The following is a 12577-nucleotide window of genomic DNA, read 5'->3' on the forward strand; positions in this document are numbered from 1 at the left end:
TTTACAAAGCAGCGCGTGGGAGGTCGCACATTAATCTACCTCTGAACAAAAGCTATTTTGTGCCTGTGCTTAAAGAACCCTTGCATTTGTTGTCGAAGTCTCCAGCTGCCTTTGTTCTTGTAACCTTTCCTGGTTTGGTTGGTTTGGTTTTTTGACAGGTAGCACCTTGGCTTCAGGGCTGTTCAGCCCATGTAAGGTTTATTCTTGTGGAGAAGAAAATCTGTGTCTTTAAAATGCAAAGGGCAGCCCTGCTTACTAATAGGTATTTCTTTGTCTTAAATCCCTAGGTGTCGTATGCCCGTCCAAGTTCAGCATCAATCAGAGATGCGAACTTGTATGTCAGCGGCCTTCCGAAAACAATGACCCAGAAAGAATTAGAGCAGTTATTCTCACAATATGGGCGCATCATCACCTCACGGATTCTGGTTGATCAAGTCACAGGTTAAACAAAAAAGTTTCCTTGACGCGTGCATGTTTTTCCAGATGGTAAAATTGCAAATGCTTGCTGGTGGTAGGGTTTAAGATGATGTGATTTTCTTCTTGTGTAAAACACATATCTAGTACTCTATAGTTATTATTGCTTGGAGTTGTGCTTGGTTGCTTTTTTTAAGAGGGGCTGGAAAACACAATGTTGTCGTCTTGAAATGATTATATTAAATATTGTAGGGTCTAATTGCAAAGAACACAACTGGGGAATGGTATTTTTCTTTATAATAAGACTTACCTTAATTTGCAAGCAGTGTGCTAAATCAAAATGAACGTTCTGTTTCATCGTGACATAGATGAGGCAGTTCCTGCATATATTCATTTGTTTGCACGTTTCTACTTCCCAGGGGTTTCTCGAGGTGTGGGATTTATCCGTTTTGATAAGAGAATAGAGGCGGAAGAAGCCATAAAGGGACTAAATGGCCAGAAGCCTAGCGGTGCTACAGAACCAATTACTGTGAAGTTTGCCAATAACCCCAGCCAGAAAACAAGCCAGGCACTCCTTTCACAGCTGTATCAATCTCCCAACAGACGCTACCCTGGACCGCTTCACCACCAGGCTCAGAGATTCAGGTAATTACCTGGAAAAGAACTGAAGTTCTACCAGCGACAATGATGTGGGGCAGGTGCTATGCAGGAGAAATGTGCTTTAGTTGCGTAGGCTGACCTGATTTTCTTTGTAAAATTAAATATTCTTTCCTGGAGAATGAGGAGGAAAATCTGCTGACAGCAGTAGTCATGTCGTATTTACTAAAACAGCCGAAGTACTGTACTATCGGATCTCATGAAGCCTCATAGAAAAAAGGGAGGACAGAACAAAGTTGCACTGATAATCAAATGAGCAGTGAATACCCTGTTCTTAGCATTTTTTTTGGTAATGCTTTTATTTTCTGCTGTATTATTACAGTTTTGATGCAGCCTAGACTTTGATGTTAATGACAATGGATTGGTAGCAGGAAAAAAGCTGAGTCTGTTCCAGTCAGCAGCAGTATCATTAAATTTAGCTTAAGATATCTGCTCTTACTGTGAAGAGACCTTGTATTAGTGCTTGATGTGTTTCCAGAGATATCTTTGGAGATACTTTATTGTATATTGTATTCCATCTGATACATAAACCAGTGTTTGCAATACATGATGTCCTCATTATTCTCGTAACAGCTTTCAGGCAACTCAGCATTCAAATTGAAGCCTCTTTGGGAAAAAAGTGAATGTTTCCATAACTGAGTAGCTTTACCAAATTACTCAAAAAGTTATTCTAGTTTTTTGCTGGCTAAGTGCTAATGAATGAAGATCATGAAGTAATTTGACTGATTCAAAGGCGAACACGTATTTAGTGTATCTTGCAATGCAGCTTAATGTTCTGTCAGTAAAGGGCTTTCAGAAAGCTGATGACTGTATGCGTTCTGCAAAACTTTATGGTCATTTGAACTGATGTATTGTGCAGGATTGCTACTAAGTGTATCCTAGTGGAGAGATTATGTCGAAGTAGCTAAAATCAAGGTTTTCTTCAATTCCATTTATTTTGTACTGCCATTCTTTCCCAGTTAATTTGGAAGGTGAGCAGTTGAATATTTGCAAAGATTTCGTAATGCTGTCTAAATTGACAAACCAAAAGTCTATCTTGTTAAAACTAAATCAAACCAGGAGAAGTAAGGTTTTTAAGGTGGTAGATGAATTAAAATTGCTTTGAATCCAGTGGTGGAAACTTAAGCACAATCTCAAACTTAACAAAGCAGGCCACGAGTTGTTAGGCTCTTTAGATGTGTGGGAAACTTGTTGAACATTTCTTCTTTGAAAATGGAATGCTATTAATAATAGTTCCATTGAGCGATCTTGCCATCTGTGAGACATTAACCCAAAGACCCTCCTTCTCTTTTCAGGCTGGACAATTTGCTTAATATGGCCTATGGCGTAAAGAGGTAATTAGAATTCCACAGATTGCCAGATGTCCGTGTTGGCACAGATTGGTGCTACAATTTATTTTTTTTAATTCACTAACTTTTTTTTTTAATTCCTTTTCTTCCACCAGCATGTCAAATTCTTTTTAAGTTTGGACTTCAGTTGGTTTTGTTCCTTTTCAAGGCCACACAAATTCTGTGGGTTTTTCAACTGTTTTTTATTTACAGGCGGGCTTCTCAAATGGTTGAGGTGCAACAGCTACAAGCATTCAAACTCAAGTCATCCTGTCTATTTGGTTCAGAATCAGAACTATTAACTTGAGTTCCTAAATAATCTCTTATTTGATTGTGTGGAATGTAACAGCTGAAAATGGAATTCGACTACTACTGTCCAAATCTCAGTTAAGACCTTCATTGTCCTACATCAGGCTTCCCAAGTTTGACTTCAGGCTGTAGCTGCGTGCACCTTAATCTGCCCTACGTTTCTTTTGTTACAGGTTTTATACTTTGAAATTTTAGTGATGCCTGATTTATTTTTTGTTTCACGTAGCGGTGTTTGTTTGTATGTGCTCTTGTGCGTGAAAGTCCAGCTGATGTCACTTACGCTGTTTCATCAGTGTGTTTAATGTCTGATAGCTGAAATGAGTTGACGTTGTCAGTGTTTCTCCTAATGGTACACATCAGTTCAAGCGAACTTTACAGCAAAATAAAGGTGTAGTCTTACTCCTGATGTAAGACATCCAGCTATTCCCACAGTTAAGATGAGAAAATACTGCTTAATCTTCTGAAGTGCTCTGCTCATGACACGTGAAAATGGCTTGGTATTTTTTAAAAAGCTCACACTGAATGGCATGGTAAGTATATCTGTAGCTAGCAGAGGACAGCAGCATACTTCTAACTGCTGCCACAGTAGCTGCTGTACAGAGACTGCAAGACCACTTTATGGAAGTGAAGCAGTGCTCAAAACAGGCTGCGTGCTTTCCCTGCATGCTCCTTGTGTTCATCAGTGCACTGTTTTCATGACTGATCTTGGTGGTGGTGGTCTCAGAACTAGGCACCAGCCTATCATGCTCTGCTTCTGCTGAGTTCTTCCCTCTTTTGTCTCTTGCTGGAAACTGCAGAACTCAGAGCCTCGAACATCTATCAGATGTGAATAACTCTTAGAAGATGGTGGTATTCAGGGAGTTTTCTTTGGGTTTTTTCTCCTCCAGAGTTGCAGTGCTTGGTTCTGACTAGCAAGACTTCACAGTTCTGATTTCATATTACCTTCAGAGAGAACAAAAATGAGTTCCCTGCTTGTTTGTGATACATCTGCATAAACTTGAAATAGCAACGGCTTGTTTGTTTTAACTAGTTGTTCTTCAGGCATTTTGAAGTAGCTTTTTTCCTCCCTTCAGATCTTGAAAAATTTTACTAGCAAACTCTGTAATTATAGGTGTAGGGTCACTAGGAAAATACTGCATTGACTTCTGGAACTGATTCTGAACTATGTAGTGTTCCTGGCTTCGGGGACTCAGTTTGTTCTCCTGCGTCCTGTATACAGGCAGCAGATGAGATGCTGGGGTGGATCATAGGTTTTTATTGACACTGTCTTCAGGTTGTGTGTAACTCAGCTCTGCTCCCAGCAGTAGGTAATGTTGTATTTGTGTCAGTAAACTTGTACTGGTTTCATGGATGTTTTCTTGGAGTCATGTTAGCTCCTGTGCTCATGGCCTGCTGATAGAAAGCTGTGTAGTGCCTAAATGTTTCAAGGGGAAAAACTGCTCTTCAGTAAACTGTGTGAAACCTTACCCCTTTGTATCCATGCAGAACTTCCTAATGCATAATTTTATGGAAGAACATGATAGGCATGGCTCTGTGCACTGTACAGTAATGTCACGGACAGGATTGTGTACATATTAGTGCTGTCTTCATGTTAAATTTAAACATAGCAGAAAACAGTCAACTGTTTTCCTGGCTTACATATGTTACTAGCACAGTTGGCACTTAACAGCAACAGGCTTTTAGTTCCATCTTCCTGACTTTAAAGGAATGTGAAGCTGTTGGCTTGTACAAGCTCTTGTCCTTGCTGCTCTCTGTAAGTTCCACCATGTCAGGTGGTAAAAAGATCATTTAAACTGGCTTTGTCCTGCCATCTCCATTTCCGGAGCTTTAGAAGGAAGGTAGCAGAGCTGTGCTGAACGAACCGTTGCGATATTGTTGCTAGATCCGGTATGTGGGAGAGAAACTAAAGGATGTTCACTTGCAAAAATGAAGTTCAGTAGGAAGACTGTCATTTATTCTTAATAAGCTGTTTTTACAAATGTCTGTGTATGTCTGAGGATCCAAGGCTGTGAGCTCTTGCAAACTGCTCATTTATAGCGTAGCAATACCCCAGTGATGTTCTTCAGCTCCAAATGGATATTCCAAGCATCTACTCTCCTCAAATATATGTATAAAGTGCCATCAGGAGTCAAAAGAAGCAGCCATCAAGTATGCAGTTTCTTTTATGATTATGAAGTGTGCGCTGCGTAATGTGTGGATAGCAAAATGGGTGTGGAAACATTGGAATTATAAAAGAAGTCTTGGAGCATGAACGCGAGCATCTTAGTGATGCTGCGAGTGCCCCCCCTCCACTCCCTCAGTCCTCACTTAAATTCCTGAGGAATAATTGTTGTTCAGGTATTAAAACTCATCATTGAATTGGTGTGAAACCGGGTTTTTATTAAGACTTTTTCTCTGTGCAGTTATTTTAAAGCATCCCAAAGTGTAGCTTCAGAAATCATGTCTGTTTTTCAAACTCATGAAAGGAAAATTATGTTGATCCTGAAGGCTGATGCTGCTTAACATCCTCATTAATAACCTGAGTCACAGGCTGCAGCACACCTCCCTGTATGGGCAGCACTGGTGTGGTGCAGGAGTGGGGGCAGTCCTTGTGCTGTTGGCTGTGGCTGCTTTTGGGGTGACCTTGCTGAGCTGGAGGAACCTGGGGAAATTCAGGAAAGGCAAATGCGGAATTCAGCCTCTGACTGCTGTCTTCAGATACCTGTAAGGGCATTAAAAAGAAGATGAAACCAAGCTATTGGAGGTCAGTTGCAGAAGGGCGAGAGTTAACAGAAACAGGCTGCAGCAGGGGAAATTCAACTGGATGTATGGGAAGAATTGTGAACAGTGAGGATGGTCGAACCCAGAGCAGAGGCTTTGCAAGTGAAGTTCCCACCCTTGAAGATTTCAAAACCTTTTGTGGGTGAGGCCCAGTCTCACTCCATTTAGTCTGGCTTCAAGCAGAAGGCTGTTCAGATGTCCTCCATAGGTCCTGCCCAGCCTGTGCTTATCTGTGTCAGTTCTTTGTCCATGAACACATCACCTGGCTTCAGCTTTCTAGTTCACATGTTCAGATAAGTGCAACAGGTCCCTAAAAAAGGGGTAAAAGGCAGTGCAGGGGGCTTAGAGTTCTGTGTTACGTTTCCAGGAGCTTGTCTCTCTCTACATTGACTATCTGAAGAGCCTTAGATCCTGCTATGGACATGGAATCTCACAGTATGAAGGTATTAGTGACATATAGCCCATGATTACATTGATGGACTTTTCTACTTTGTGATTGCTGTGTAAATCTTTGTATATTTGGCTGACTGGCTTTAGGACTCTTTAAACTGGATTTTTTTTCCTAGTTTGTCAGATAAGGGCTGTGAGGGGAGAACTAAAATCTACCACTTCCAGAGCTCTCTGATGGTACGTTCAGCCAAAAGAGGTTACTGGTACAGGTGAATCCTAACAATGGTATTTCCTGTTACTCCTTCATTTAAACTTTGGAGGCTCTGTTTTTTTGCACAGCAAACTTCTTACAAGTAAAGAGTTTTCCATCACTCTGAAACATGATGTTGGAAATATGAGGCAAACTCCTACAGACTTTTTTAAGCAGAATGTGAAGACCGTATTTGACTTGAAAGAAGTGCTAAGGACAGGCTTCTGGATGTTTGTAACATTTCAGTTGGCTGTATCCTTGGCGGGAAAAGCCTTTATGCCCAGATTCAGTCTTTTTTATCTAGTAGAGGTCCCTTCCGCGTGCATAGGAGTTAGAGACTCAGGTTGCTACGTGGTCATCTTCCAGGGATAGGGTTGAGAACCTAAGTTAACACCCAGTTATTTACTTTGAAGTCTTGGTTCCGTGTAGCTTTTACCAAGAGATATATTTAGAATAGACCCCTCTTTTTACTTGGTAGGTTCTCCCCGATCACAATTGATGGTATGACGAGCCTTGTCGGAATGAATATCCCTGGTCACACTGGAACTGGATGGTGCATCTTCGTCTACAACTTGTCTCCCGACTCAGATGAGAGCGTGCTGTGGCAGCTGTTTGGTCCCTTCGGAGCAGTCAATAACGTCAAGGTGATCCGCGATTTCAACACCAACAAGTGCAAGGGATTTGGCTTTGTCACCATGACCAACTACGACGAAGCTGCCATGGCGATTGCCAGCCTTAATGGATACCGTTTAGGAGACAGAGTATTGCAAGTTTCCTTTAAAACCAATAAAACCCACAAATCCTGAATTTCATATCCTTACTTACTAAAATATATATATATATATAAATATATATACGAACAAAACAAAACAAAAAAACTCTTCAAGGCTTATATTCAACCATGGACTTTATAAGCCAGTGTTGCCTAAGTATTAAAACATTGGATATCCTGTGAGGAACAGGAAAGGATTTTATAATGCTTAGAAAAAAAAAAAAAACCTTTGATGCATTGAATGTTCTTTCATAGCTGTCGTTGTTGAATATAATATACATAGATAACAATGTGCAGGGATTTTTACCCGGCCAGCTAGTTTTACTACCTTCCTTGAAGGTGGGTCTTTTTAAGATGACCATTCACTCATTTGAAAAAAATAAGAAAACAGAAACAATTTTTACAAACTAATGGGATTAAAAGCGAGAAAAAAGATTTTTCTTTTCTTTTCTTCTTTTGAAAACATTGATCTAATCAGATTGGTAAACCCCCCTGGTAAATTAAAGAGGAACAATAAAAATTGCAAAAAGAAGAACATAATTTTGCAACTTTTTTTATTTTTCCTTTTTTCTTTTATATCATGTGAACTAAACAGTCTTCTGTTAGGGAATGGGGTAGAGGGGGATACCTGATGACATAACAATTTAAATAACATTAACAATGTTGCCAAAGAGGTGGTCTCTTTGCTGAAAATGGGTTTCAAGAAAAATCTATTTTTATAAAATATAAAGAATTTTTACAAGAGAATCTGGATTTGAGAAAAAATATTTTGACTGGCTAATTTAGGGGAAATTGACAACTTTGTCATGTTCATACTGCACTGGTAACTTTTTAGAGATCAAGATGTGTGTTTTAAACTGGATTAGTAGATTGTTTTTTGAAGGATGGGCTACAAACAGATGATCTTCGTATCTTTTCATAGCATGTAATAAAAATATTAAATACAGTACGGGAGAGTGTTCTTCCCAGGCACGCAGTTACCCACAGTCAAAACCCAAAAGCAAGGAGATGAGTTGCAAGATGGTTTTTCTTTAAGTCATCAGTATGGGATATCAGCAGAACAAAAGTTTAAAAAAAAGAAAAAAAACTTAATTTTGATCAAAAACTTCCTTGGTTTGAGCAGTAGGTGCTACGAAATTATTTACATATCTTAGTATCATAGTTAAATGTAATGTGTTTAGAAAGAATACATTTGCTTTAAATTTGTTAAGACTTTTCAAATTCACTTTATAGCCCATGCTAATATAATTGGGCTGTGTTGGCACATTTGGAACACTGTTTATGTTGCTTGAAACACTTATTTATTTAATTGCCGATGTGATGCATATGGCCAAAATCAAATATAGCTAGTTTGGCTAGTCTACTTATTTGTTTACTTAAACTATGGGAAGAAGCATATTATTGTGTCATTTTGTTGTGTGTGTATGTGTATATATAATATAAATATATATATATATAAAGTTATTTTTTCTTTTGGTTAATTTATTATAAGTTGTAACACTTTGCTAGTTTTGTTTGTATATGTCTTAAAATGTTTTCTTATGATACTTAAGTGACAGAGGTATCAAGGTAACTTGTGTAGAAATATTGTTTGATATATTGTCATGTTTGTTGTGAATATTTTTTCTTACTGCACAGTAGAAAAGAAAACAACTGGGTCTTTATTTTAATGTAATTCAGATTGGGGAAAACAGAGCTAAGGGAACAAAATGACTGAGGGGGTGCTCTCCCATGTCCAGTGCACTGATCATTTTAGTATGTTTGTGCTTTGTACGGTTATATATTTAAAACAAAAAAGGGTCATGCTCTTCCCTGAGTACTAGAAACAGTTACTCGCTATGCATAATCTAGTTGATAGTTAAATTTGCTATTGCTTTTCTTGTCTTGTTATATAAAATCTTTTCAATACAAGTTTAGTCTTAATGGTAATAAAACGTTATGGTTATTTATAACTTGTGCTTATTTTGTGCATTTTTTCCATGCTATACCCACTAACTGCATGTAGACTAAGTATTGTTTTTTCACACTGAAGAGGCAAACTTTTGTAGTAGACAAATAACTGAAGCAAAGGCTGCATCATAATTTTATCAGTTTTTTACTTTAACAATGTTAGATTTTAGTTTAAAGGAACACTCATTCAATGTTCAGGGAAACCTTTATACATCATCTGCTATGAATGAGCGCAGTTTGCTGGGAAAGTTTTGATGCATTTGCTAAGCATTAGTGGGGAAGGCATGTCAGAATCTTTTCTCTACAATGTGTTTTACTATCTGAATAATAATAATTTAAAAAAAATCTTTCTTAGGACCAGGCAGTTGTATACTTTAGTTATAATGAATGACTTCATGTTAACCTTGCTAGTTTAGATCATTTCTGAGGGAAAGTATTGTAAATGTTTTTTTCATAACCTTGTTGTGTTTGAATTATTTGTACTTTAATTGTCCAGACAATAAATGAAAGTGTGTAGAATGGCTATGGACTTTCCACATTTTTAACCGTGTTCAGATGTCGTAGTGATCCCAGCCACACCTTCAATGAGGGAGATGTTAGTCTGATCTCAGAAGCAAGGTCTCGGAGACGAATGTCTTGGTTGGACCAGACTAAGAATATTCATTATTTGCTTTTTCTCCTTCTGAAGGCGAGAAGGAATCTGCCATTTGAGATGTTTGACACCAAAGACCAAATTGTAACTGTGATTCAATACCTTTATTTGAATGTGGGAGATGCTGAAGGGTTTCTACCATATACGATGTTTTTACACAACGAAAATATTAACTCAGTATCAACTCTAAACAACAGCAATGAGAATTTCAGCATTAATATTTTCTAAGTCATTTACTTTGACTTTTCTATGACCATGCTGTGAATGTCACGCGAGATGAAACAGTGTACATACCTGCTGTACAACAGTGTGTGACCACATTCCCAATTTGATTCTTTTCACCATGTTATAACAGTTGATATTTCAGTTGACTTGTTTGAATCCCATTAATGCAAATATTCACTTCATGTTTATGTTATGTAACATTCACTAATTGAGAATGTGTACCTTGTAAAACTGCAGCATTGAATCTCGTAACAGATTAGGAGAAGTATCAGTGGGCTGGATGGACTGTGCAATTTTTCAGCTCCTTCACCTATTAATAAACTCGTGTTTTTGTGAGATTAAGTTACCCTGTTGATTATAATAATTAATGTCAGGCCCCAGCATGAGTTGGTTCTTAAATTTACAGTTTGCTTTATTCATCCTTAAATCAATCTGCCCCTTCTCCGATGTGAAATACAGGAAGCAGTGGCTCTGTTTAAAGACTTGGCCCTGAAGCATGCCTTCCATTCATCTACCCATATCTAGATCTATGCAGACGTACACTTTGGGCTTCAGCATGCACCAGTCCACTTCTTTTTATCTGAACCTACTTTGTTTAAAAACAAACAAACTACCCAGGCAGTAGTGCTTGTAATAGAATGCCACCAGGTACACCACACCATCTGTTCCCTTCACCTGATTTATTTTTTGTCCCCTCCTTTCTGCTGTGTTCCTCACATGGCCAGACCAGCAGTAAGAAGGCAGCATGGGGCAGGCTGGTTAAGGCAGGAGCCTGTTTGTGCCCTGGGGGTTGTGATGCTGACTATAAAAGGGCCTAATTTCCTTAAGTCCAGTTCAGGCTCAGCTGCTGTTCTTCAGCATCTTGATGTAAGGTGCCCACGTCCCTGTTACGTATCGCACTCATAAATACTCTTATAGGAGCTGTACAAAGGCTTTTATGTCTGTTTAAGAAAAGCAAAAAGCCACATTGGTGTCATGGCTGTGGTATGTAAAGCCCTGACCTGCTTTAGGAGAGCAGCACACCTGTGTGCTGGATAAAAGGGGCTACAGGTGGTGCCTTTGCCTGCACCCATCCTGCCTGAGCAGATCCAGGAATTCCCACTGAAACACAGGCTCTGCTCCGAACCACTGCTCCCTACCACTCACTGGAAGTAATCAAGTTTTATATTCCTTTCATGAAAGGGTAATCACCGTGCAATTAGCGAGCCTGCTGCCTAAATGGAAAATCACCTGGGGGGTTGGAGGGTGCTTCCTTCAGCACTGTGCTTGGGCTGAGTGGGGTGGGGTGAGGGTGGGCAGGGGCTGGTGGTGGGAAGGCCCTGAGCTTCTACTCTGGGAGCCTGGCTTCCAGTACTATGGCAGCAGGGCGGTCTGTTGCTTGCAGACTCATTCCTGTTGCCATTAATTGCTTCCATTGGCACTGCATGGGGGCTGAATGTACCCTGTCTCACCCAGGTTACTGAGCACTTGGCTCAGCTGTGGGGGCAAGAGAGAAAGGCCCGGGGGACTGTCCCTTTTTGCCATCACCTGGAGCAGGCAGGGCTGTCACCTTGCACGTCCCCTTCAGTGGCTGCAATGAGGTGAGGTACAGCCGGGTCAGCGAGCGAGGACTGGGCAGATTCGTTCCCTGCCCTGAGGAGCTCAAAGCCCAGGCTCACTGCACAGCAGTAATTCATTGTTCATTGGGAGCAGAATGAAAGATCAAATCCAGAACATTACAAAAGCTTTGCCGTCTCAGGCTAATCCAGTATTTCTAGTCTAAAAATAACTGACTTCTGAAACCCAGAAGTGATGGAGACAATGCAGCCGAGCTTCAGTAGGTTCTGAAGTGGGCAAAATAAGAGCTGCTGGAAGGAACCAAAAAGCAAAACCCACACACACCTCACAGGGCGCACAGCCCCTGCAGCCCAGTGCTGAGCAACCGCTGTGATCCCAGGGGTGGTGAGGGGTCACTGCCACCGCACAAGAACCACGAGTACTGGTGACAGGCACAGCTGAGGCCATCAGCAGAAACACTGTGCAGGGCGCACAGAGACTGACCCACTGAGGTGTCACCGAGCTCCTGTTCTCATATCCCACATTTCAGAAAGCCTGTAAGTGCACCGGGAAGGACTCTAGGAAGGAAGGCAAACAGAGGGACAGACACAAGGTCCAATTAACTTAAGCCAACCGCATCTGATGTCAGACAGGTTCATCTATCATCATATTAGCAATTTTCTGAAATGCCCTTTCAGCAGAAATAACTGGGAAGAGGATGTAAACACACACACGTAAGCAGCTGCTTTTCACACAAAGCTTGACATTTTGCTATCTACAAGCTTGTATCACATTTGTAAACAGCCAGCTCGTTTTAAAGAGCTTAAACTATTTTGTATTAAATTTCACTCAAATTTTAAATGTTAAGAGGCTACAAATTATCTCCCATTGAAATAGCAAAAGATCAAAATCCCAAGTCTGCTACCTGAGCTGCTCCTCAGCCAAGTGCCCTCCTTACATCGCAGCAGTGGGATCATCAGCCTTGCCCATGCTCTTGCTTCTTGCTCCCAGTCACAAACAGCACAAGACTGCTTCCTTCTGTCCCTCAGACCTAATGCACACCGTGTGCTGAGTGCAGGATCCCACCCCAGAAGCCATCAGCGTTGCACCAAGGGCCACAAGGAGCCAGGGTTCCTCCCAGCAGCAGCTGCACAGACCACGGCACCCTTTCAGACCCCACAAGAGAATCAAATAAGGACATTTATTTCAGTAACAAACACGGAGATCTCGAGCTCTTAGACTGCACGCAGGACTGGCAGCGCTGCCATGTGCTATAGAGAAGCACTGAGCCTTCTCTTCCTTACACTGTGCTTGAGTTGCACGGGTCCCAGCAA

At 40.6% G+C, this 12577-nt stretch overlaps 1 protein-coding gene across 5 annotated transcripts in view; it reads left to right on the forward strand.

Moving 5' to 3' along the window:
- The window catches only part of ELAVL4 (ELAV like RNA binding protein 4), a 73678-nt gene extending 63640 nt beyond the window's left edge, over window positions 1-10038 (forward strand). For 4 of the 5 annotated variants that reach the window (XM_042873997.1, XM_042873995.1, XM_042873998.1 and 1 more), the window contains exons 4-7: window positions 288-441; window positions 834-1059; window positions 2367-2405; window positions 6587-10038. In XM_042873997.1, the coding sequence (XP_042729931.1) occupies window positions 288-441; window positions 834-1059; window positions 2367-2405; window positions 6587-6914 (747 nt within the window). In that variant the 3' untranslated portion in view covers window positions 6915-10038. The remainder of the gene's footprint in view (window positions 1-287; window positions 442-833; window positions 1060-2366; window positions 2406-6586) is intronic. The other variant, XM_042873999.1, reaches the window with a different exon arrangement.
- The last annotated feature ends 2539 nt before the right edge of the window (window positions 10039-12577 follow it).

Source organism: Lagopus leucura, unplaced genomic scaffold (genome assembly GCF_019238085.1).
Source record: "Lagopus leucura isolate 7727_CA_CO unplaced genomic scaffold, USGS_WTPT01 Super-Scaffold_100009, whole genome shotgun sequence".
Classification (NCBI taxonomy): Eukaryota; Metazoa; Chordata; class Aves; order Galliformes; family Phasianidae; genus Lagopus; species Lagopus leucura.